Raw genomic sequence first — 27,486 nt, forward strand, 5'->3', positions numbered from 1 at the left:
ACCACAGGAACAGCTAGACCTTTTGTTTATCCTGGGTCACTGTCTGAACCTGCTGGCCTGGGCCTGACAGCAAATGCCTAAGAACAAACCTATTTAGTAAGACAAGCACATAGCGATACTTCCTCAGAACGTTTTTTGGCAAACTGAAAGCTCAGAGTCCTTCCAAATCAGTAGTAGTATCTTTGTATTTAATAGCCATATAAAGATTTTTCTCTTGTGTATGTTGAGGTTTTTTCCCCTCATGTAACAATTTAAAGTGTGTTGTTATTGCACGATGTCTCAGATGCTAAAGGTCCTTTTGTTTTGAATTTGACAACTGCAAGTTTCATGTGTTACTTCACACACTGTATAGGAAGGTAACACGTCTGTCTCTTCAGTCTGCACACTAACATGTTTTTTTCAAGGCTTCCATCACAAAACTCCTCCATTGCCTTTTTTCCCCTTGATCAAGGATCCTATTCTAGCCATTCTTGACATGGAAATCATTCCATACCTTTGATTTTCCTTAGTCATTTCTGACTCTTGTCCAGATTTCCAGATTCAACTTAAGAAATAAATTGCACATGGAAATATGCATCTTTATTATCTAGGGTAATCAGACCAACATCTGTGCCTATGCAAATCTGGGCCCACATGTACCAGGCTAGGTATCTATTTTAAGATGTATAATATGAAAACAGGAACTTTCAAAATTATTATATACCTTGTACATGTACTAAAATATTAGGTTTTGGGGGGAGATGTTTATTTTAATACAACTCTTTCCCATTCTTGATCTCGTTAAAACAATTCTTGATCTAACCAAGAAGATCATTGGGAAAAAAATAAACATCTTTACAATAATTACTCCCTGCCCTCTTCCTTCACAAGCTCCTGTAAGAAACCAGGAGCTGTTTTGGCTTACATACTGCTGTCAGATTTCTTATCTTAAAGCATCTCTGTGAATCCACCTTTACAGTAATGTTTGGCTTTGCCTTCTGGGAAAAGCAGGTGATGGATTCCAAATCTCAGAACTCATGGTCTTGTACTCATCAGCTATCAAATTTTGAGCTGGTGATAGCACTTCAGCATAAAGCAGACACTTGGAAAAAGTCTTAACTGCTGAATACACAGAAGTAATCTCGACATTTCAAGCTCACATTTCTTCAACTCTATGCAACAAATAAACATCAATACAATGGATTTTATATGTTACTGAAATCAATTATTTCAGTCCTTAAGCAGGACACTTTGATATCAGTTATTTTGTTCTGTATGTATTGCTTTTAAGCTTTGGGAATAGGAAAAAAAAATGCAACTACACACAGCTCGTACACCGAACTTGGGTTCTTGCCAAAGTATAAGGACTACATATAATTTAAGCATAATTGTTTAATACTGATTTCGAAGTGTGCATCTTTAGTAAGAAAATGCTGAACACTGCATTTCTTAAATGCATACTTCTCTGGATTTTTACAGTGGTAATTCTAGTTAGAAACTAGAATTCAGAAAAACATAATAGATATTTCTGCTAAAAATTTTTTTTTAAAGTTTTGATGCACATTTGATGAACCAGTTAATTTAAAAAGGTGTTATTCCTGTATTCCTATTGAAAATAAAGTCAGCATACATGCATTTGAATGCTACAGCCACTTATCCTCATCGTGTCCCATGTCCTGCAATGTTTTGAAATCATTACATGATGTTCTCCTATTTCAACCTCTCTGAGGTAGGGAGTGAATTTGACCTTTTTCCACCTTCTAATTAACTTTGAATGAACTTACCCAACAAAAATGTTCTCTTAACCTACTAGTTAACCTGAGGGCAAAATTAAGGGAGAAGAAACAAAACCACCTTTCTGCAAAACAAAAAAAATTAATACCCTTACAGTTGGGAAAAATGTAAATAAAAAACCACAAGTAATCTATTTTTTCATTATGACATTTCTCTCATTCTACATACAACAAACTGACATTTCAAGACACATCAATACAGCATCCCTTTAAAAGGTTAATAATTTTAATTACTTAGAAATTTTACTTTAGTAATTTTCTAAGACAAATCTAAACATCACCAGTATTACAGAATTAATACAATTTAGAATTTATTTGATCCCTTCAACACAAATTTGTGTATTTCTTTCTTGGTATGTAACAAAGTAGAAAACAGTAAATTCTCTTGAATGCATCAAGTTTTGGCATTTGGTTTACTTTTTGCTTTTCTTTTTTAAATTACCAAGTAATTTGAAAGATTCAACTGCTTCCCTTCTTTCCCTCTCCTTTTCCACTGCCCCCACTCCCTCAAAAAGAGAATTTACACTTAAAATTTTGGAACTTCTATATCACAGGCAATTCAACTTCTAAAACAGACAGGCTATGTAGACACAATCATAAGAAAGTTTGTAAGAAATCAAATTTTTTTTTAAAAGCTGTAAAATAATCCCTGTATATACTTAAATATAAAGTGTACTTCAGTGCACAGTTGCAGCATTTCTCCAAAGTTATTTATTGAAATTAGAACTGCTTAGTACTTCTGTGATTAACTTTCTACCTTATCCACCACCATCTAAAAACACCCTTTGGTTTTTCACAGTTACATATATTTAAAGAATTTTCAGAGAGTTATTTTACAGAAAATATTACAGTTTAAGACACCGCACTTGTGAAATATTTTTACTATAAACTCATATTTACAGATATTTTACTCTAAGAACCTAGGCCCTTTTTAATTTAATCACTTTTAGAAATAAACTCTATTATAGAAAGATTTCACAGTTCTCAAAGATAATTCCAGTTTATATGTAATCATGATAACTTTTAGCATAATTTGTTAGGAACGAACATGCCCTTTTGAAAAAGCACTTACAGTGTAACACTGTCTATACTAAATACAACCTAAGAAACACACGTGTTGATTTTTTCCTCTCTCTGCCTTCTACTCCCCCAAAAAAGCAGCACATTTAAATTATAAAATCACACTCCATTAGTCAGAACCATGTAGTGTCCTAGTACAGTATTTAGAAAAGTCAGTTCCATGAGGATATGTACATACTATTTGTCTTTTCCTAATGCATCATGAACACCACCATTTCTATTCATCCTTAATGCAGACCATATCCTTCGGTTTACTAAGGCTCTTCACTTCATCCAGTAGTCTTTTAGGTGTCAAAATATGAGTAGAACCTGACAAAAAAACAAGTATTAACTATATCAGTCTGAAATTACGACTTTTAGACATTCCCTCTTTAAATAAATTAAAAAAAAAAAAATCAGTTTCATGCCAGTGTTTTTTACCGTACCTGGAAAACTGAAAAGTAGAACAGTTCAAAGTGTTTTCATGTGTTACCATTTAAAGCATCATCATATAAATATAAATGTCACCATTAGGTAGGCACCATTCCTCTTCCGCACACCAAGAAATTCAGACATCCAGATTAGGACTCTTTTCTTTGGATACAAGTTTCAAGTCCCTGCTCTGCCCGGTTTGAAACATAGGCTTGAACCTGGGCCACTTTCGCTGTATGCAATTGTCCCAGCCTGCAAGAAATCTGCCCATTCTGTGAAAGGGCAAGTTAATGACAGGCTTTATCCTAGAACCAAGAAGCCATCTGTATTAAAAATTGTTGCAAACAGTAGTTTGACAGAAATATCAGTTACAGAAAATTGGCTTTTACTGACTAACATTTCCTTGAAAAATTTGCCACAAATTCCAAGTCTGGACCAGCAAAGAAAATCCTTATTCTTCTTCAGGAATGCACAAACTACCTCTCTTGTTCTCACAGACAGTGATTATAACTTCTGCTGTGAAGGGTCACCCTACAGTTACAAAGGGAACTCTCAACTGTTTAAGATTAGGGCTGTCTTGAACAGTTTAGTCTTTAGTTTTAGTAGTGTCAATCCGAATGGGCTAATATTCCTTGAGTTCTGGATCAGGAATACAGGAAGATTTTCATCTTACAGTAAGCCATGTGGAAATTTGGCAGTTATCAGCCTCCCTTGGAAAATAGGATTACAAACAAAACTACAAGAATCATCTCTAAACAAAAGGGAAGATGGTTAGTGCCAGGTATTACAGCGAGTGACCTACACAAAACATGGTTTTGTAAACAAGTCTCAGATGAAGAAATAGTCTTGTTAAACTACATTCCTGTTGTCCTAGTCTTTCCATTGTAACTCAAAACTAGGACTAGCATTAAACCTACCTCAACCACCACCAATGAAACCAGCAAACAAAAAATAAATCAAAAAAACCCGAACTATACATGCACACAACTACAACACCCACCACTATTTTGAGGTAACAGACTCTAGGTCTCAGAATCAAGGTTGTCATTGCTTTAGGGAAGAGTATTTATTTATTTAAAATTATGGTAGATAGATATAATCCTTTTCGAAACTCAAGACTAAATTTAAATTGCCAGAGGCATCTCAAGCAATTTAGAATGCTTTAGATGACCCTGCACCCAGACACCAGCTACCACTGCAGATGGATACAGGTCTCTGGTAAAGTTCTAAATCTAGGAGCTCTGTTTTGATATACCATATATGAAAATGTTTTAGCACCTACATTTAAACAGCATTATAGGAAATGATTATTTGAAGCACAGCAGCTGATGGAACAAGCATTTGCTGCCTCTGAAGTATTAACTAAGAGATTACTACCCCAGCTGGTAATTCATGCATTTAGTGCTGAATCTTAAGAAGATTAGGGCAATTACTTCAGTTTTCAGGACAAAAGCTATAAATCATGGTGTGGTTTGTGTAAAGTCTCTGAAGAAACCATGACAAGGACTAGAAAATGTTGCAAAGTCAACTGAGCTACACTGAAAAAGTTTTTTTTTAGGTTGGTTTGGTTTTGGGGGGGGGAGGTGTTTAAAACAAAAAAGACCAAACAAACAAACAACAAAACCCCCAAAAACCCAAAACACACCAAACACCTACACCACACTTATCTTCCCTTTCTCCCGAAGTGAGTAATTTTGCACTAGTCTGCCAGCTTTCCTACTACTTCCAAATGCAATGAGAGTAGTAAGTGTACCTGAAGGTAAAGCACAGGCAGATGCAAAAGTTTGAGGAAACCATAATGCAAGGAAACATAGGTCTGCTTAAAACCTTTTTGCTATACATGAGTCTATTTCAATAATACATTCCTCTGACATAATTCATGATGATTCTTCTGTAGAGCATAACTGTATTTATTGTTCTTAGTATCTTGTTGCAAAAGAAAACCCAAACATCAAGCAATCTAGATAAATTGAAAAAGATACTTCCTAAGTGCATAGCTTTAAGAAATACACTTATACACTTATATAGTATATAGTTTACTTAACCAACTTAGGGAACATAAGAAAAAAAGATTCTTACATTTTCCAGACACACATGTAGTAAACCCCTACATACCACTCTTTTCCTAAGACGAGCTTACCAATAACAACTTCACAGGACTTGTAGACTTGAGAAACTTCATAAGCACTGCGCATCTCAGAATATGTAATTCCTCCAATCACAAATATAATTAGTCTTGCACTACTCTTCCGCTCATCTTGATAACTAGCTTTAGGTTTCTGGCGAGCACTGTAAAAGATTTCGTAAGACGACATTTATATAGCTTTATTGATTAATTTTGGTAAAAGTTATGCACTTAAGCAGTAACAATTTCTGTCATGCAGTTCTTGGTTTGATTACAACTGCAGCAAAAGAACTTAGATGAATTGATAATTAAAAGAATTTTAACAAAAACAAGTTAGCACATTACTCGGAAACTATTCAGTTATCACAAGGGGGAAAAATACAAAGCAGAAACCTTACTGCACACAGCTTACACACAACGGACTTCTACCGAGCAGCTTAATTCTGCATACTAGCAATTCCAGTGGCGTTTTTCTTGAGAGGTTCATTTGAAAAAGCTAGAGTCTTAGGTTTTTCAGTCTCCAAGTGTGAACAGAATCTCTTAAAAAAAAAAATATTCGGCTGTTCGCAAGTAAGATTCAGATAGCTAGGAACAAAAAAATAAAGCTCTTAAATTATACTTTCTAACACACATATAGTAAATTGCACATTCAGATTAAATCATCTGCAGTCCTGATCTCTCTTTGCTAGGGTGCCTAAAAGATTCCCAGATTTCACCAGCCGACAAGACAGAGATCCAGTTACAATGTACAGTGACTCGCCCTAGTGTTTGTTTCCTTGCACTGACCATCGTAGTGCATATCCAGGAACATAAGGACACACCAACAGTTTTGTTAGCAGTGGAAGTAACAGAACTATTTTCCTAAGGCTGTGTACCTGTAACTTCTGTCTTTTATTTAGTAAGGTACAAATTCCAATTGAAGTGTGTCCTCCACATTTAGGATGTGTATAATGTTTCCCTCCCTAGGAATTCCAGCATCTGATTAGCACAGTGAGCATTCCTGCATTAGAAACACTCTTATCTCTGTACAGCTGTCTCACCATTTAAATAACACTGCCACAAGTGATAAAGCAGTCAAATTGGCAGGTATTGGTCATGAGGTTCAAGGACTAGTGGGCTTAAAAAGGGAAAGAAGGCACAGTACAAGTTAGTGAGCTAAAACAAATTCCAAAATCACCTCTCAGTGCTAGTTAGTAAATATGCAAGTACACAAACACACCATTTCACATTCATTAGCACAGAATTCGTTTCAAGACCTCCAACTTCTCTGGACTTCTGTAAATCATCCCAACAACAGGGGTCAAATGTCTAACAGGCCCATATTCCCTAATGAGAGGGCCTACATAAGTTGAGTTTACCTTACTGAAGTCATTAACTTTAAGAACACCACCACCACTACCACAGCAGAAATAACTTTCAGAAGAAATTCTTTTTGCCCAAGTCACAGTATACTGATAATCCATTCCTGAAACTGCTTCACTCTAAAAAGCTCAGTGGTTTAAAATTTCTCATTCTGGGAATATGGAAATGTTATTTCTAACTTCGAAGCAAAAGGGAGATACTCCAAATAAAAAGCTATATATGGCTAAGAAGAGTTATTAAACTACCAACCAATTTCAGTATGCTTTAGATAAAATAAAAATAAGTTTTACACATTAACATTACCTTACTTAAACGATTTCACCACTTGTAAGCACACTTTTAAAATGCTTTAGAATGTACATGACAACAATACTGAGAATTGGGTAAATTATGCTTCAGGAAATTAAACGATTTACCTTACTGCTCCTGAACCATTCCAGGTAGGAGGACACTGGGAACAATAAGGCCAGTCTTTTGAATCTAGTTTGTTTTCTATAGCATCCTGGAAGGGCAAAACAAAGACCCACTTTAAACAAACATGGAGACCCAAAACCCACCAAGTTTCAACTTCCAGTAAGATGTCTAACTGGAATTTAATGCCAGCACATGCAAGTTCTTTGAACAACCAGTCCCAATCACCATCTCATGAACAACACTCCTATGTAACAAAATGCTAGACCACGTAATGTTAAGAATTATTACATGGCTTCTGTATTTCACAAGGAATTGGGAGTACATATGCTTTCTTTATAAACATAATATTGATTTAACTGTTCAAATTTCACTAGCAGCTTTTCATCTGTAATGATCCTAACATAATTAATGTCTCTATAGCAGTATATGAGAGAAGTTAGGGTTCCCTGAAGACACAGAGGAACATGTGAAAGTCACCAAGAATCTACGAATGACAGCAGTGGGTCAGACTAAAGGTCCAGTGAACTCACTATTCTGTCTGACATCAGTCACTAACTGATACTTAGGAAGAGGTTTAAGAACAAAGCAACTACACTTCTGGCAAGTAACATTTTCAAGCCTCTACCGATCTACAGGTTAGATTTGAATTACGGTTTAAAGACCCACTGGAGAAAAAAAAAAAAATCCAGATCTTTAAATTACACTAAACACTGCCAATCACAGGACAAGCTGTTCAAAAAGACTTTTTGCTTTCACTTTCATTTGCTTCACCTTTAAAATGACCTCCAGTAAAGAGCATTGCTAACACACAGCAGTCTAATGTTCTGTATTACAGACAAGCCGGAAGTGATCACTTTGCTCAACAGACGTATTTAACAAAAGTAACTCAAGATACTATGGAATTTCAAAAGATGGGCTATAACTGCTCACTTGAATAAATTTCTGCACTCCACCCATGAATTAACTAGTTGGTCAAATTTACCTCCATAACATCTTTGATAATAGGCGTCCACCTAGAAAGTTGATAAGTTTCTTCTGAAGAACGGTCCCTTCTTCGGTGTTTATGCTGCTGAGCAGCAGACTGAAAAAAATTTCAAAACATAGTTGTATTGTGCAGCGTATTTGGATTTTTGAAACTTATTCCCAGTTAGTAGTGGGGGAGAGGGGATCAGTAGGAAATTTTAAAGAAATAACAACAACAAAGAACAATTAATACCTGTAGAATTCAGGATACACTAGAAATACTAATTTCAGAGACAAGGAACTAAGTTGGCATTTTCCAAAAAATCAACTAGCTCAAGTCACCAGCTGATGATTCTAGAGGGAACTTTATAGGTATCTTACTTTGAAAATTATTCACGTTAATCGTTTAAAGGATTTACCACTTAAACACATAAAAACCAAGAATTCCTAGTAACTGCCTGCTTCCAAAAAAAGAACCTGGATAATACCGCTAAGAGTTGCTGAAAGAGCTGAAGACAGCTGCTTGGGTGGTAGAAAATTACAAAAATAAATAAATACATTCTTACTGAAGAGAGAACAGGAACGTCAAGGTATTTCCAATTTCTTATCATATCACTATCACTTTCTATTTGTACATTCTGGATCAGCTTGTCCAAGTTCTCCTGGGTAGTTCCTTTGATATAAGGAAAACATACAACTTAATTACCATGTGACTGTGAGTAAGACCAATTTTGTCTCACACATTCTGGGCTGTTATTTAGTCCTGGATTTTTTTTTATTTGGCCAGTCTACTTTAAGTTTAACATAATACTGTACTTTAGATAAAGTTTTGTTTAACGGTCCATTTTTGAGACCAAAACTCAATATTGTTATAGATTCCTCAGACCAACATTCTGCCAATTTCTTCCTCCTCTACTACAAATTCTTCCCCATTGACTTAATTTTCAGGTTGCAGTGGACATGGAGCTCCCCCACTAACAGCTTCAATACTATGTGAAAAGAAGAAAATTTAAACTGTTGCACACACTCAAGCACAGGAATGATGCTAAAACACTGTATGGATCTGCGCTTGTATTGAACCTCTTAACTCCTTATCAATAGTATCTTTGCTACTAATTTGAGAGAAGAGAAGCTACAGAGGATGGACAGTATTTCTTTCAAACCTGGCCATCAACTCCAATAGAGATATTTAAGTTAACTAAAAATACTGGACTATCCCAAAACTTGAGTTGAAGTCCATAGCACTGTGGAAAAACAAAAAAATAGGGCAGCTTATCATACCATTTGTGCTAAAGATATACAGGAGAATAGCTCGAATTTTGTCATAGCTCTCATGACTTTTGTTAAGCAGAACTGGAAGGAGGACTCTCATTGAGTCTTTCACTTTTTGACCTTCTGCATCAGTTCCAAGAGCCAAGTCCTAAATTAAAAAAACAAAACATGGTTTTAGTGAGTACTCATTAAAAAAAAAAACAAAAAAAACCCCAAACACATTGTTTTGGGTGCTTTGAAATGCATTTTTTTGAAACCATAGGTTTCAGGAAACAATCAAGCTACATCAATTTAAACTCAGTATGACAAGTCTTTGACATAATTATTTCAATGGTTAGAGCATTATAACACTACATAACATTCAAACATTTTAAAATGTTTGCTCTCTGGAATTCATATCAATTTAAGTTATAGTTTTTAACTTGAGATTAGTAGTACAATGTAATGCCTCACCCCAACATGTGCTTTTCCCAGACATTTTAAAAGGGCTTCCTTCTGCAGAAAATAGTAAGGCAACTTCATAGGAGTTTTGAACAAAGAACAAACAAAGATGATCCTTACACAACTCAGCCAGATTCAAAGACAAAAACCCAAAACTCTAAAAGCACCTTCTTTATTGGCAGAGTACGAGCCTTGTATATCTCACTTAGCTTTAATACTATTACCTCAAAAAGTGATTGGGGAAAAAAAAAAAAAAAAAAGGCAAGAGACACTACTTTTGTCAGTTAAAAACAAGCATCTAAACCTGCGAACAAAAAAGCTGCATTTGCAATAAGTTGTTGTTTGGTTTGTGAGTTTTTTAAACATACCTGTTCAGTTTTACAGAGCCTTTCTATGTTAGATTTGAACTTGCTCATGCAATCTTCTGCTAAGTTAAGATGAACAACTTGCTAGAAGAAAAAAAAAAAAAACAAAAACAAAAACGCACAAGCTGCCATAACTTGCCTTTTTTTTTTTTTAAACATATCAAGCAATCATTTTCACTGGTTACAAGTGTCAATCCTTCAACTATCCTTCAGTACCATCAGGCATTTTCTGTGTTTCACCCTTCACTTAGAGACTGACCTCCATAAAACCTTTTAAAACATTAGACTGCTTATGCTATCTTCAATCCTCAAAGCACACAAATCATTTAAGTGGTTTTTTACATACTAAAATGAAACACCTGGAAAAAGTTTTCTTCTCCAAATTTTACAGTAGGTGAAAATATTAATTTGAAGAAAAGCTATATAGCACACTTAACAGGAAAATGACAGAATAAAACTAGACTTCAACAACACAGGAAGTTATAGCATACAAAAAGATGTATGAAGTTGTAGTTACAAGAGACCCCTTACCCTACTAATCTCTTTACGATAGTGCGGCATCTTTTTCATTAACTGGGCCAGAGCAGATATCGATAACTGTGAAGAAATGATACAAGTTGAAAATTTTTCCCCCAATATTTGGCATCCTTATTTCCCTGACCCCCCCTTACCCCCCCCCCCCCCCAAAATTGCCATTGAGGTAAGCCTCAATTTCTCTAACAGGTCCATGAATTACACAGATCTGATCAGCTGAAAATAATTAAATTACCACAAAAACCCAACAATACCTTAAATTAAACAACTTACTTTTCCTTCTGTTGCTTTTCTTTCTGATGAAACTTCTTTCAAAAGTTTTGGTATTTCCCTAAGAAAAAAAAAAGGAAAGTAATCAAATGCAACAGCACCACAGTTCTTAAATCTTTTCTTAAGATCTTTACTTAAAATCTTAAAAGAACTGTGCAACAAGAACTTCTGAATTAAAGTAAAAGCTTCAAATACAGGTCTCCTTCAGAGAAGAGAGTGGTTTTTGACAAAGCAAACTGAAACATTCTGGTTACAATATCTGCATAACGATGCAACAACTTGCTAGTACTGTATGCAAAACAATCCCTTCAGATTTAAAAGATTTGAAGATACTTCCCAGGAAATAATTTTATTTCCATTTTCCTCAAGAACTGTAATTAACATTAGTAAAATTGCATACCTCTGTACGTACTGTATTTTTGAAAGTACGTTTTCTTCCTGGCATCGATTATTTAACAGGATGCAGTCTATATTGCAAACCATCTTCACTACTGCCTGTATTCCTGCTTAACAGCTCAAATACATTCCCTCTCAAAGAAACTTTTATAACTTACATATTTAAGTAGTTTTTGTTATTTATTCACATACTCTATCACATCTGCAATATGCTTGTGCCGAATCTTCACCCAGAGCTCATCATCTTCCTCCAGAATTGCCTCCCGTTCCTTCCCAGCAGGTCCTTCTGTTTTGTATCTTCCAAGAGAAAATTCAGACAGTTGTTTGGTTTGTTTCCCGTCCTCCCCCCCCCCCCCCCAATTCTCATAACTCATTAGACTCTTGTTATTGTTTAATCAACATACATGGCAACAGCAATAATGTACACAGGTTTTAACTTATAAGCCAAGCTATTGCCCAACACAATATAATTTACATAAGGATTTTGCAGATTACATCACTGAACATAGAACCAGCAGATTAATTTTAGAATGATTCTTTGGGGCAATAGCTTCTAGACATTCTTTTAAAACAACAGTAACTAGATTTTCAATCATACATGCACCTCAATTTCTTTTCAGCTTCCAATGTCAACTTCCCTTTGGCTTCAAATGCAAATTGTGTGCAAAGCAACACACACTGAGACTGCAAAGTGCAGCTTTCTATATGTACTGTAAGACACTTTGTAACTCTGAAGGAAAATGAAGTGCCATTCACCAGCAAAACAGACTAAGTCGGACAAATTACTTCATCTATACAAGCAACATGCTTCACAGGATTACAGACAAGCTATTACTTTTCTACAAACAAAAATAAACCTATAAAGACAGCAATCATACTACACAAGTTTCACATTTACAAAAACTCACACAGTGTATATGGCCAGAAAGCAGAATAAAACAATTACAAGATTGTGACAGTCGGATCACAACTACCTAGAAAACACACACTGCTACATTTTCAAACTCAGTAAATTTCAGATTCATAGAATTCTACATTTTTTATGAAAACGCTCACTCAGTGTTTCTGACAGAAGATACACATTCCTGTTTGCTTAACTAAACAATGAGGCCATTAGGTCTCACTGTAGTGGATCCTCAGAAAGCAAAGTCTTACCAAAATCTTTGGTGTCAGAACAATCTGACAGCAAAGTACATACCTTATGCAAATGTCACGCTATTCCAAATAGTGATAAAATAATGCTTATAAACTGAACATGGCTTACCTAAATGTGCATTTAGGATAGAAACATGTAAATTTTATCAACCATGCAAATTAAATAACTGGATCTATAGAAGTGAGCATTCCTGAGAAATAACTACACTTTTTCTCAGTATTTGATTACTGGTCTTGTTTGCCTTGTTAGCCAAGAAGGTTAAGAATATGAAAGAAGAGGTAGAGAATCTGAACATGCACTACCAAGGTTTTGCTTCACGTCTAGTACAAAGTTCTTTGTTTTTAAAAAAATGCCATTTGTTAGACTCAAAACTCAGCAAAAATGCCAATTAGATCCTACCTAATCTCCACCAAATGAGGAAGCTAACAAAAAGAGGAAGTTACAAATCCAAAAGGAAAGACTAATAACAAGTGAAGCAAACCTTACGTAATATAAGCAGCTAACATTGCTATGGTGCAATTCAGCTAAACAGTTCCATAGATTTTGTAACGAAGAATAAAGTGTTTAGATTTTTTTTAAAAAGTACTTGCTTGTAAGTATCATTTTCAATTGGTAGCAGATCATATGCCATTGCCTGGAAGGTGAGTTCATGAAGTACAGTTGACACTGGGTCAAAGCCACGATCAATTATTATTAGTTGGGAGTGGGTTTTAGCCTAGAAAGCCATCAAATAAATGTAAAGTTAAGACAGTACAACGTTAATGCATGTTAAATCTATTTACAGTAAGGTACAGCACTGCAGACATTTTTTGAAAAATAACTGAAAAAACTAAAATGTACGGTCCAAGTGTTTATTAACATATATAGAAACAAACATTTAAACGATAACCAAAACACAGTGGTTTTAAATACTAATTTTAAGGCAATGCTCTTAGCCCATTGCAATGCATTCAGTAACCTCACCTAATGAATAAAAAATGTAAAGAAAAACACACACAAAAGTCTTCCCACTGGCTTTTCACAAGTAAGTGTGCTGTTTGTATTTCAGAGCAGGTTATCTATACTGTGCTGCAATACAGGAAAAAATAATCTCCAAACATTCAACTGAAAGTTTCATTTTGGGGTCATAAGGCCAATTTTTCAAGTACAATTAGTTTGATTGCACAAATATTTGCTTAGATACAGATTTACTGTATCAGTTACTACCTCTAAGTTACTTTCACACACAAAAAAACCCTAAATGGCAACTAGTTGCCTTTATTAATAAATAAAATTTGGGTTTGTAGAACGTATTATCAAAACATATTCCAAAGATCTTATTTTTTTTCCCAGACTTACAAAAAAGAAGCAAACGTTTTAGCTCACTTTCTACCTTTATTTGGCTTTTCTCATCAGTTTTGTAGTAGTTTTCAAGACTTTTTTCAACAAGCTGTGCAAGTTTGCTGGCTTTATCAGATGGTCCGCTGGGAAAAAAGGAAGCATGCAAAAATAACTTAAATTTCTTCATCAAAACACTAAAATGCTACCTTTAAAACAGAAAGAACTCCCTAGATTGATCCTCTGGTTTCACGAACAGTTTCTGAACTCCATTCTAAGCATTTCCAATATATTTTCACTCTTACATTATGATTCCAATCTTTGCATGCTTCAGGTATTTCACACAGTAGAAACAGCTTCAGCCAAAAGACTGACATTAGCTGGCATATGGCCCAGCACCTAAACATCTGTCTCAGAGGTGGGAAACGAGAAATAAAAAGAAAACAGTCAAGCAATTATTTGTTACCTTTGCAGAGAATAAGGCACCACTTCACATTACACCACAGAACATAATTCTTGACCATCATTTCAGATGCCTAGTTTGACTTCTGTACTCTTTATCAAAGCTCAGAAGAGGTATTCTCCTCAATACCTCTACTACAAAGAAATCCTGATCCCATCTGCCTCAGCAATTTATGAATTCCTTGATGCCAAGCAGAGCTGCAAAACTACCAACAGGTGCAGTTCTGTTGCAGGATTATGCATGTGATATATCAGAATGCAGCATATTAGAACGTCATCCTACTGACCAAATGCAAAACAAGCAGTTCATAACAGAACAGGGTATAGTAAGTACTGTTATATGAACACACACAGAGAAACAATTCACTGCTCTGCCTACACTTCACAAATTCCTATAATTCCATATTTCAGAGTTGTGGATTAAAAATAATTAATCCACAATAAAAGAAACTATGCTGCAGCCTCAAGCTATTACAAAATAATGTGGGAAGTCCTAGAAGTGAAAGCAACTACACAATACAACACTGTTTTTGCCCCACCTTTTGTATCGTACTCCTGGATTCTCATCTAGCGTGGCACATAAGGTAACAATTTGTTCAGCCATTACTTGCATTACAGCATCTTTATCCTTTGTCTTTTCCAGAGTTGGACTGTAACAGCGGTAGAACGCATCAGGGACATTGAGAGTAAATACCTATGTAAAGCACAACCAAGGAAAAAAAAAAAAAAAAAAGGCTTAAATTTTATCTATCTTTCTAAAATATCTGGTAAAAGAATTGCTAATACTTTAAAACTACATGCTGTAATAAAAAGTCATACATAATATACTTAAAAAAAAAAACAAACAACAAACCCATACTTCAGTCCTCTTTCTCTGTCCTGTTGAGCTCATCTGCTTCTTGTTCACACACTCTTTTCCTCTATTGTTCTCCTCCCCTATATAAATTACTATATTTTTCAAATTGCTTACTGTCTGTACAGATGGAGGGATCTGAGACAGGCAGAACTAAATACCATCCAGTGTCTCATACAGAGCCATACAATGCACTATCAGAAAGATCATAGAAGGTATTGAGTTAAATTTGTTTAAAATAGAATTTTACATATTGTATCTGTTTATTATAGGAAGACTTTACCTCCAAGAACTGAAATTCTTTAAATGCATTAAACCTTGATAAAAGATGTTTAGTACCACACAGAAGAAAAACTTTCAACAGTTCAGTAAATGGAATGCAAACATGGAAACAATCCCATTGTCACTAAATGGATTTTCTCCACCTTCAAATGGACTCTAACTACAGAGCCAAAGAACAACATCCATCCAGATAAAGATGTTGGTTTCATTTGAGTAGATAATCACTTGGACTTTGCCCAGAGCTCAGTCTGATTATTTACTCTTATCACCCCAGAAAGCAGGCCCAGGGATTTTAAATTAGGAAAACCAGTTAACATTCTTTGTTCCTTTTGTAAGGATTCAAAATGTTCTCACAATCCAAAATACTGAGAACACTAAACTAAAAATGAGAAGAGACTAAGTGCTACTTATTTTCAACTTTAGAAAAGTAGTCCCAATTTCTACTTCCATTGTAAGTCCTCCAGAGAACCAGGACAACAAAATTTTCATATGCCTTTTTTGGTAGAGGAAGCTACAAAACATTTTCTTAAAAGCAGCTTTAGCATAACTCCCCAAAACAGTTTGAAACAAAGCTTGGGAACATCAACACTACTGGAAAACAAACAAACCACCACACTACTTACTCTCTGATGGCTTCTCAATCTAAATAATAAAAAACCTTTATTATAAAAAGGAGTGTGACTTCAAACTAAAACTGCATCACAATAAGACACGTATAGCAGCAGCCTGTCCTATACTCACCCACCACTTGGTATATGTAAGAGTTCTGACCCTTGATATGCTCATAAGGTTTGAAGAAGACAGGAAAGACTTGTGGGAAACGTTCATGGTTAGTTCTACAACTCGCAGTAGTGGACAGGGTTTAGGGGCTTCACTGTATTAGCGAGTATCAGAGTGCATTTCAGCCTTCTGTATCTGATGAAGTGCATGAGCAACAAATTATTTCTCAACACAATACCCACTGTGTGGTTTCACATGGAAACTGCTCATTGTTTTCCATTGGTCGTCTCAGATTTTTGAGAAAACATGGTTTCCACATTTTCCTCTCAATAAAAGTTTGCCAAGTTGCTCTGGTTTTTGTTTCTCTTTTTTTTTTTGTGAGGCTTTGGTTTTGTTCCACTCCCCTTCAATTCTCTTCATCCATTTGCTCTCTTTTCCCGATTTTCACAACGTAGTTAGTTCTACTTATTCCTACACACCAACCTACCTAGTCTGTCAAAATAACACCTCAGTATAAGTAGTGACAAACTTTACTGCTTACTGAAGACAAGCCAGAATGCTTTCCTTCTCTTAAAGAATAGATTCCTTCGCTAACCCCTCTACTGCAACTGACTCCAAGTCTCACAAAAAGGTCAACTGCAAACAGTAAAGCTTTGAGTACAAGGAGCATTTGTTTTCATCTGAAAAATATAGGCAAACACTGGAAATATGCCAAAACAGCAATAGGTCTCACATACAGTTTGTCAATAAAAAAAAAGCTACATTCTATTTAATTGTTTTCCAGCAGGTCAACAACACCTGAAAATAGTGCTCCAGACTATTTTCTGCTGTTGAGATGAAGAATGAAACTTACCTGAGACTCATATGGGAAGAAGGAAATGTTGATCTCCTTGCATCTCCTTATTGATTTTGCACAGGAAGACTTAATTTTATTGAAAAGGTTGTCAGGACAAACTAGGAAAAAAAAAAAGATTCTAAGTATAAATCATTCGTGCATATTCCAGCTGTTAACTCACAAGTTTACAGTATTCAGAACAATCAGACAGTTCTGAATTAAGAACCAACAGTAATATACAAAAAAGTTGCCAAATCTTCCTGAAGTGAAAGAGAATGTATAATCAGTATTTTGTGTTTGCGATCCTTTTCAAAAAGCATCACTGGTCATTTTTTACTAGCTTTTGGCAAGCAAAGTTGTACAGCACTCATTAGCAGTCTGCAGCAGTGAAGGATATTGATTTTATCAAAGCAAAAGTTTCTGCTATTTCTTCTCATATAGGAGAGAGAAAACATTTCCCAAGCTACAAAAAGGTTAAAGGGAGAAATAATGTGTACATATCAAACAGCAAGAGACAGAGAAATATGAAATTATCTATCTCAAATGTGTTCCACTACACTTACAGGCTACGTTGGATCCCAGTCTAGAAACTGAATTTAAGGAATATTTGGATGACACAAATACTACACAGACTTGGAAGCAACAGTGCTACTTCTCCAACTCCTCTCAACATGAAAAGTTTTGGCAAGCGTTCAAACTGAAAGCTTGCACACTTGCAACAAAGGAACGTACAGCAAGACAGCAGTATTCTTCCAGAACAGTAATTGCTGCATCAGCATAAAAAGAAACAGGAAACAAAGTTTCCACTAGTAATTTGGTAACTGCTTTGAGAACATATGGTAGCAGATACGCACCATCCACAGACAACCACAGAGACAGCCATGACTCAGTCTCTGCCTTCAGCAGCACATCGGGGCTTTTTGTTTTCCCTTCTTTACATGCCACTCTAGTCATGCTGACTGACTGCAGAGGAACATGCAGTCACATGAACCCCATTTGCACTAATTATCTCTGCTTTGCAATTTATATCATGCATACAAGGGCTAAGCAGGCACCTTCTTTCAGGTGATGGGAAAAAGCTGGCTCACAAGTCTGAAGGAACTACCTAAAATAACCAATTACAAAACATTGTTCTTGCAGCAAATTCTCACACATTTATATTTTTGAGTACTATTCTGTTTATATGAGATACATAGTTTTACTTGAATTGTCTTCCTCCACACTCTCCAACATAGGAGAAGACTGGAATACTTTCAAAAAAAAAAAACCCAAAACAAAAAAAACCCCACCAACTAGATTACCTAAATTAAAAGCTGAGGCGGGGAACGATCAACATTGTCTGGTAATTGTGAAAGAAATTACTATTGCCACATGGCATGGTGACCACGTCCTGGCAACCCAAATGTGGGTAATGACTTGAGTCTCAAGTCTTCTCTCAAGAAACAGGACCCCAAATTTTCATGTACTAAACTATAGGAAAGAAAGCTGAGAAGCTTACTTATTTACCTATATAAAGTTATCAAACTACAACACAAAAGCTTACTTACAGTCAGTGAAATACACATATGCTGCTTTGTATCTGCTGGATGATTTAGTGATGAAGTCATCAATAAGTCCATCTACAGACTTATGGGGGTAGGAAAATAAGAAAAAAAAAAAAATCATTGCAGTGTTTCACCTTTCCTCACATACCAGACAAAGCTTCTCCCAGCTTTCCTCCTGCCCTGTTAATTACCCAGTCCTGCTTAGTAATACTGCAAATCAACATATAAAAAAACCACGTAAGTAGAAGATTTTCAATTCCAGACCAAGAATAATAAACAGTTACAGAAGGTCAGTCACACACCAAGATCACTTTAGGAAGCACACAAAGCAGGATACTTGCATCATTTTCCACCTACAACAACGCTGACATTTAGTCTCTCAAGAATTTTTAGGAAGTAACAGTAATCTCTAATAAGAGACATTACTTTGAATTCTATTGTGCAATGTATTGCATCATTATTTGATACAACATCTCTTTCAGTGAGGTTACTAATATGTAAGCAATGAAACAGTGCCTCCATTGATCAAAAGGTACACATTTGCAACGTAGTCTATGGTGACACTGCATTGTCTTTTCATTATGGAAAATTAAGCATCACACAGGAGCATCACACAAAATGCAGAAGTACTGTATACTTGTACACATTAATAAATACTTTAAAATAAGATCGCTTTTTCAATCTGAAAGATCTTGCTACACTTTCTTTAAAAATACTAACCTTTTTGGTGGGTGTTATGAAATATATTGCTTTCATGTGTGGGACAGGCTCACGGGTTTTATATACATTCTCCACCACTATAAATTAAGAAATAATACATTTTTATAATTAAGAGCTTTACGCATTTGTGATGAAAGCACCATACATATAGAATAGAGGTGATAAAAATAAAATAACAGCAATCAAGTTGTACACAAAATTAGTGGCAAGGACCTATCTTCCGCAAAGAGCACCTTGATTTTTTATTTATTATTTTCAATACAGAAAGTTACCACAAGCCTTCTTCAACTCTCAGTCTAGTGTCAACTAAATTTGTAGGACTAAATTTTTCCTGGCTATTCTACCCAAGTAGAGTTTTGCCTTCACACAGGAAGGTATGGCAATGCAAGCATGCTCAAACTGTGGGGCCCAGTATGAACTACGTTGCAAGAGAACTGCCTCGGCAAGATCATTCTTTTCCTAGCACATCAAAGGAGCGGGGGAATGAAACTATGCAGGGCATCATTTTGGACTAGAGCCTCTTCTGTCCTTTGTTTTCCTATTTCCTGTGCAATTACTCTGTTTCAATATAATTGTAGGCACAAAATAGACATTTTCAGCAAATCAGCTTCACTCAACTCTGGTTTCTGTTTAATAAAGTCATTACTATATAGTGTTGCAGCACACTAGCTTAAGAATGCCGAGAGATTCATGTTGCTCAGTAATTTTGTGGGGGAGGAACAAGGAAGATAAGTAACATCAGACATCTGGATGTGGAAAGACAGGTTCTTTTCAGTAGTTTACTCACTCAAAATAAAAGGTTTCTTATTGACTAACAGGATACACGCTCACTGAAAGTTTCTCACAAAGGATAAGTAGTATTTCTTATGATTAAAAATACACTCCAAAAAGTGAAATGTATAGAGCTTTGCTATTATACTTCCAGGAGAATCATGTTATACTGAATAGTTGGAGTAAGAAGAGTCTCACTATTTATGGAAAAATAACTAAGTCTAAATAATGCTCTCTTACAAAAGTGTTTCTAAAAATCTAAACCTAAAGCTAATTAAAAACTAGATCATTTACATTGTGTATTCATTTCAATTTCAAAAACAGGCAGCAAAAAAGTTTGGCAGGATGATACACTAATGAACATTACAGAAAGGTCAATCATAAAAAGCAACTTTGAAAAGTGTTTTATGATAGGAAAAACATCCTTTAAGTTGTAGGGAAAAAGAGCCCATAAAATTTACTAGGGAGAAAATTGTTTTTCTGATGTATTTTAAAAAAGTAAGTCTTACCTAAATCGACATACTGCATAACTGAGATCTATCACAATCAATCTATTACTCACTTTTGACAGTGGCCAACATCAAGGAATAGGAAACACATTCCAGCAGATGAGAAATTCCACTCCACTAGAAACTACTCCCAAATTGTTTGGAAAAGTGACAATCTAATTACTATTAATGTTGCTTATGGGTTTATTCTAGTTAAATTAACTATTGCTATAATTTAGTTTTCAAGTTTTTATGGTTTTTTTTTCTTTTTAATTACAGAAAGGTCTCTTGTTTTGAGTGGAGACTAAAATATATCTGCACATCAACCCCAAATTTAAATTCTTGCCTCTATCACATCCATTTGCTTGCAAACACCTCTCAGTTTGTCTATTACTGTCTCCTGTTCTCATTTTGTCTTCAGTACTTAAGTTTCTCTGGCCTTGTATCCTAACTCTACTGTTCATGAGCATAAATGAATTCAAAGCAGCTGGTACTACTGATTTACAGAAAACATTAGGAAAAAATGCAGAGAGTAATTTGCCTATTCTTGCACGTTTTGCTAACATTAGCGTTAATTCTTTACTGAGCTCTTGTTTTCCCTGAACTTCAACTGACAGATAATATCCTTAAAATCACTCTGTGACAGGTGATTTTCTCAGTTACCCCATCCTGGACATTAGCAAACAAACATGCACACCCCCTACCCTCCCCCCCCAAAAAACCCACAAAAGAAAAAACCCAAAGAAACCAAACAAAAATAGATTTTAAAAGTACAAAACCGAAACACAAAAAACCCAAAACTACAGTGATCTTTAGCAAAAAGACTTTTAAAAAGGGTTTTAGCTTCTAGGCAGAGAAACATTTGATTTTTCATTTTAAAAAAAACACCACACAAAATCACAGGTGGGTAATTACTGTACAAGCCAGAAAGTCTGCTAGTCTAATATCCCATAGTTACTTCATCAACCAAATTAAGACAGTTTCTTGCAAGGGTACCATCAATTTTATTCCTTCCCTTTTTCTTATCAGGATATTGCCATCTGTATATTAAAAAGAATTATGCTTACCTGTGATACCCTCTGCCAGTAGATCAGTCATTTTGCAGCACAGTGACAGTAATTTAGTTGTGTAATCATCTAAAAGAATTATCTAAATATATTTAAAAAACACAAGTATTTAGATTAATTAATCAGCTATAGTAAACCCATGTTATTGCCTTAACTTGCCATGGAAATTTGAAGCTGAAATCTATTTTATTACTCTACATCTTATCATCACCTGCATATAGCAACCTTGCAGTGGGATATTAATCTCAAATAGCATCAGAAGGCAGGTCCCTAAATATAGGACTTCAAAAGATGAGCTCCATCTTAAATAAGTAGCTTGTCCCCACTACGCCTACTAGTAAGTTTTTTAAAACTTCGACACCAGTCTTTTGAATTTCTGCTAATTTACCCATGGCCTGCTTAAATATATTGGTACTTATTCTAAAACTGTTTTGCAGCTAAAGCAGCTCTAATAGCTATCAATCATACTGCTGAATCCTGCTCCACATGTATTACAGGGCAGTATGATTTTTTTGAATTACTGAAGTACAAGTCTTTCAAAAGAAAAGTGAAGAGAAACAGAAACAGTTTCTAATTTTTTTCAAAACTTAAATAATCAACTAACCATTTGTTCTTCCTATACCAGCTCTTAGATTTTTCATTATGTATGACAGACATCCGAGTTCACAGAACTGAAATCCATTACTTGGATAGAAAACAATTTTAAGTGAAAGTGCTAGCCACTAAGTGATACTTATTTGTTGTATACTCAGTGATACAGATTACTTGAACAAGTGATTCTAACATTGCTACAAAAAAATATAACAAAACTGTACCTTCCATTCTTCCTCTTTCCTGCAGTCATCAAATACTGATGATTTTAGCTCTGTAAGAAGAAACATAGACAGTTTACCAGTTAGAGGAATCAAATTGTTAGTAAAAAAAAAACCTAATTCACCCATTTAGACTCATATCAATAGAGACCTAAAAAAGAATTTAAAAAACACCCCACTGATTAATACCTCTACAGAATTCTTGACCACAAACTGTCCCTGCCCATTTCAGAAAGATGTAGCTAAATTTTTCATTTTTGCTAATGATAAGCATCTCCATAAAAATCAGTCTGAATGATCGCAGGCCTGTAAATATTTCACTTTATTTTTTTTGTGAACTCTTCCACTAAATGGATTGTGCACATGCAAAAAAATTTAAGCTACTCTAAGGCAGGTGGACCAACACGTTCACAAACAGACCTATTTTAAAACATATGCTAACTTAAGTGTCCTTGTTCTTTCTCTAGAATTCCAGAATAAGCCTAAGAAAATACCAGTTCTTTCAGGAATTGAAAGTTATCTTAAATAAGATGTATCCATTATCTTTCCCTGCTACAACAACTTTGGAAGAAATGTCAATTAAAAAGCTTGTATAGGGTTCAGCAATAGCAGTTGCATGTAGTTACGACCCACAGCTTTTAAAGATCACCAGAACCGAGTTGCAACTTTGAGGATTGGCATCATCAGGCTAATGCAGACTTGATCTCACAGCAGTGGTATATATTAAAAGTCAGAAGATTTTGGGAACTGTTTAAAACCTGGTGTTTATAAACATAGGAATAAAGAGGTCTGATTATTCTGTTCTCTCTTCCCATAGAACAGAATTTCAGGTTAAGCTGATGACTACTGCTGTCTATTAAAACAGCTGGACCTTTTTCCCAAAAAAATGAAAGTAATAGAAACAGAAGCCTAAAATACAAATGAGCAAATTCAGCACACACTTTGTGATTACTGCCGAGTGAAAGAACCGTAAGAATTTTTGGAATAGTAGATGCACATACAACAAAAACTACACCTATTTCTTCAGTGTTTATTAATATATTCACTTATGTCCAAGTCCCTTTGGCATAACACTATCGCAAGATACTCCACCTCTATCCCCAACTTCCAGTGCCTCAAAATTCAGCAGTTTCTTCCAGCTGAGCAGCCTACCAGCTCATCCAGCCTTCATTTCATTTCAGTTTCACCAATTCTAACACTGCATAGCACACAACACTCCCAAGATGTCACACTTCATGCTTCTCACGGCTGTATTTTACACAGACATCCTACACAGACTCTTCCACACTAACGCAAGTTTCTTTTGAAAGATGAGTAATTTGTGCTTTAGCTTTCCAACATGCTCAAGTTACTCTTTGCAGCATTGACATTCTTCATAGCAACTTAAAAACCTTACACTCTGCTTCATCTAATAAACTGACAAAAACACTGGTCAAAGTTATTTAAGCAAAAAGCACATGTTTCAGTAGGGATGCAATTGGTTTATTTTGTTCATGCTGCTAAACAGTGTAACTCAAGCTAGGTTCTCCTGAACCTTTTTCTGCTTATACAACTCCCAAAATCCATTATCATTCCTCAAACTTGCCTTCTGGATTGCTTCCAAATCCACAGTTTTCAACAAGTTCTAGGTCTGCTTAGACTGGCGTAGACTCCTATAATTTCTCTGGATATACTCTCTATAAAATTGCAGAATGCTCATCACTCCATAGCTGCTACCAAGATGTATTTGTTGGTAACATCTGAATCCAGAATGTATTACAGGCACATTTTTTCCTATCACTTTTATACTGTGTATTTGTTACTTTACATTTTTCTAGGTCCGTACACAAGGTGTAAGAACAAATCTTTAGCCTCACGAAAATGTCACTAACCTTCATATTTTCTGAGAACACTCTTACCAAGGAATTAGTCCTTAGCATCACAGAGTTCTTTTTAATAGAGTGTCTGAAAGCCTTGTCCAAAATATTTTTTTACAATACTTTAACTTACTTGCCTATAAAATAAACCAGAACATACAAATGCATAATCCAGTTGTGTCTTGAACTTCATTTCCGCAATTAAAGTCAGCTTTCTCTCATCATGAAAAGAAATTTTATTCTAAGCTATCAGTGTACCAGATAAAATGTACTTGTCCCTGCAACATTCCAAATGCTGTTTGTTTTGTCCTCAACCTGCAGCTCCTTTACTCAAATAACTGACCTACGCTGGTTTACAGGCTCTCAAAATTATCTCATTTGTCTGCAGTAAGCATTCTGAATGCACCAAAAACAATCATAAACCCAGGTACGAATAGTGAATAGTGCTCCATTTTTGTCTAAGCTTTCATTTCCTTCTCACAAATTTCATACCAAGCGTGCATCCTAACTACCTTCTCTAATTTTGTCATCTCTGAACACTTTCAATTAGTTTAAGGCATTTTTCTTCTACTTCCCGATCCAGATAAGAACTACCCACAACCCTGACAGAACAGCAGACTGCTAAATCCCCGTGTGAAAAAAACCAAACAAACAAACAAAAAAAAAAAAAAAGCAAACCACATCTTGGCAAAGTTTATGACCCATTTATAACACACTTCCTGTAGAAAGGACTAGAACAGCTTTCACTGTAAGCAAGTGTTCCGGAAAATAAAGTTGCAGAAAAGCTGAATCATTTAAGAACGAATATAGATATCTATGGCTAGACTAGAATCCTATTACACAAGTGTAGAGCAGATTTTAAAGTTGCAAAAAAAAAAAATTAAAGACAGAATCCCTTGTAGAAATAACCTTATTTACAGATACACACAGAGAGATGCAGTACATAGTTAATTTTAGAATTTTACCCACAGGAACTACTGCCTCCTAGATAGAGGTAGCTTCCCCCACCCCCATAACTGTGAACTTAACCAACAACAAACTTTGAAGTAACTTTTTCACACACTTCTGCTTTGATTCAATCTAAAATTGCACCTTACAAAAAGGGCTATCACGACAGAAAGAGGGTTCTTAACAGCACCATACCTGACCACAGGTACAACACTCTTTGTACACACAACACAGGTACAACTTCACCTGTTCCCAGAACAAGATACAAATTGACAACAAGCCACTACATGAAGCATCAGCATCACTGACACATTATTTTCAGACAAACCAGCCTTAAAAAAAACCAGTTTGCTGAAACATTAGAAAGCAGCGGGTTTGGGCATTGAATTATCCATAATCGAAGTGCCAGACAATGTCTAAAACTTAGTTTATTGTTGTAGTCTTGGAAAGACAAGACTAACTAGTTATCTAACAAAGCATTCTTTTCAGAAGAAGATTCCTTTTACAAAGTTTGCGATATAAATGTTTTACTATTCACACTGCTTCACCATCACTCTAATCTTTCTTTCTCACAGTCTTGTCCACACTGGCAATGCCATTTTCACAAGTCCTTATACAACCTGATGATGCACTAGCATTTTGATCAGATTCCCTCCTCTTAAGGTCCAAGTCTTCTATAAAACACCTCAGGACAAATCAATCGCTTTACAGTCAAAAGCACAAATGACTTAGAGTATGACAGGACAAGCAAAGCAGCAAAAGTAGAGATTTCTAAAGGTCACATTTTAAACAAAAGGGTTCTAACTGATGCAAGCAGGGTACAGATGTCAGCAATTGAGGACTGAACACCACAGGGACGGTCTGCTTTCCTCTTCCTCCCCTTTTTCTATTTTCTCTTGCAGTGAGACAAGCAAGCAGATTGGAGCTTGCAGGTGGAAGCAGAGGAGGAAAACACAGATGAGAAGGCAGCAGGACCATCCAATTTCAGCGACAGGCCGTCACTAGGCTGGCTGAGCTGCTCATGGAGTCACAACCTCAGTACAATTAAGTCCGGCGTGAGGAGGCTGCTAATGCCTTTCCCCAAAGGTCTCACAGTACCTGAAATACTATCAGCTCTTCTACTCCAGTAAGACATGGAGCAGTCACAACTTCATTTTTTATAACAAACACCAGCAGAACCTGTCCCTAAACATGGAGATAAAAACTTGTAGTTTATTTATGAGAGTACCTGGGGACACCTTCAGCTTTTTCTTCTGAAAACCGTGAAGCCCAGCATAAAGCAGGCAGTGCCACTTCGTGACAGACAACCAGAGAAGCCCCTTCCGAAGCCGGGAGCACTCTCCAAAACAACCATTTCGGGAGCAACAAGGAAGCCCCTGAAGAGCTGACTTCACCTTAACCTCTTCAAGAGCTGGCATGGCTGGCCGTATAGTTCACACTTATCTCGGAATAAAGCAAAAACGTTTCCATCCAGGTACTATTACGGCAGGCACCGGCGGCACCGCCGCAAGCCGGGACAGCCGCCTCTCGCCACGCCGACGAGTCACTAGCTGAAAGAGCCGGGGAAGAGCAGCCACCTCCAGCCTCGGCCGCACACCGGGCTCCCCGCAGAGCCGCCCGGGCCCAGCCCAGCCCAGCTCTCCCGCCACCCGCGGCAGGCCCGGCCGCCCGCCCGGCCGCCCGCCTCGGCTCCGACCCGCAGCGCGGCTCCTAACGCGCCCCCAGCCGCGCCAGGAAGGGCCCCGGCCCCACCCTCGGCGACCAGGGGACCCCCGACCGCAACACGCCGGGCTACGGGGAGGCGGCGCCTCAGCGGCAGCGGCGAGGGCTCCCGGCCGGCCGGCCCGCGCCGCCGCCCACCGGCCGGCCCCACGCCGCTCCCTGCCCCGGGGGAAGGGGGCGCGGAGCGGAACACCGCACTCACTCTGCCAGACCAAGCGCTTCAGCCCCCGCACCGCCGGCGCCATCTTGCCTGCAAGCCCCACCTCGCACAGCCGCCGCGCCACTCCCTTCCGCTCCCCGGTCCTGCCCCGCCGCGCCCTCTTCAGAGGCGGCGGGCGGAGCCGGGCGGCGGTGGACTGCGCTGGCTGCTCCTGGGGCGGGGCGGGATCCCGCCGGCCGTGCCAGCCCCTCCGGAGCCGTGCCAGCCGCAGGGCCCCCTTTCTCTGTGATAATGGAGTACGAAATTCCCGCTGGGGAAGGGCCCGGTGACCAGGGCTCGTCCCCTGAGGAAGGAGCGTCCTGTCGCTC

The 27,486-nt window shown here is 36.9% G+C and overlaps 1 protein-coding gene across 4 annotated transcripts; it reads right to left on the reverse strand.

The window, feature by feature from the left end:
- Window positions 1-2,058: 2,058 nt before the first annotated feature.
- On the reverse strand, window positions 2,059-27,291 carry STXBP3 (syntaxin binding protein 3). 4 transcript variants are annotated; one of them, XM_052800678.1, is made up of 19 exons: window positions 27,161-27,291; window positions 22,436-22,485; window positions 21,621-21,702; window positions 19,295-19,371; window positions 18,578-18,656; window positions 17,049-17,149; window positions 14,880-15,034; window positions 13,934-14,024; window positions 13,152-13,276; window positions 11,598-11,702; window positions 11,013-11,070; window positions 10,737-10,802; window positions 10,209-10,289; window positions 9,409-9,547; window positions 8,694-8,800; window positions 8,147-8,245; window positions 7,167-7,252; window positions 5,404-5,552; window positions 2,059-3,161 (listed from the first exon to the last, which is right to left on the reverse strand). In XM_052800678.1, the coding sequence occupies exons 1-19, from the start codon at window positions 27,201-27,203 to the stop codon at window positions 3,070-3,072; spliced, it is 1,785 nt and encodes a 594-aa protein (XP_052656638.1). In that variant the 5' UTR covers window positions 27,204-27,291; the 3' UTR covers window positions 2,059-3,069. The 4 variants fall into 4 exon arrangements, with proteins under 4 accessions (XP_052656638.1, XP_052656636.1, XP_052656637.1 ...); XM_052800676.1 differs by lacking the exon at window positions 27,161-27,291 and adding an exon at window positions 26,465-26,805; XM_052800677.1 differs by lacking the exons at window positions 10,209-10,289; window positions 27,161-27,291 and adding an exon at window positions 26,465-26,810.
- Window positions 27,292-27,486: the final 195 nt, after the last annotated feature.

The sequence above is a fragment of the Harpia harpyja genome, chromosome 11 (assembly GCF_026419915.1).
Source record: "Harpia harpyja isolate bHarHar1 chromosome 11, bHarHar1 primary haplotype, whole genome shotgun sequence".
In the NCBI taxonomy this organism is placed as follows: domain Eukaryota; kingdom Metazoa; phylum Chordata; class Aves; order Accipitriformes; family Accipitridae; genus Harpia; species Harpia harpyja.

What these genes read in the sequence shown, in the direction of transcription:
- STXBP3 (XM_052800676.1), bottom strand. Translation starts at nt 26,654, where the DNA reads ATGCCAGCTCTTGAAGAGGTTAAGGTGAAGTCAGCTCTTCAGGGGCTT. An exon ending in ATCGTAAAGAGATTAGTAGG is followed by an intron (nt 10,290 to 10,736) that starts GTAAGGGGTCTC and finishes TTTTTCTTCTAG; the next exon opens with CAAGTTGTTCATCTTAACTT. An exon ending in GGCTCTGTAAAACTGAACAG is followed by an intron (nt 9,548 to 10,208) that starts GTATGTTTAAAA and finishes TTTTTAATTTAG; the next exon opens with GACTTGGCTCTTGGAACTGA.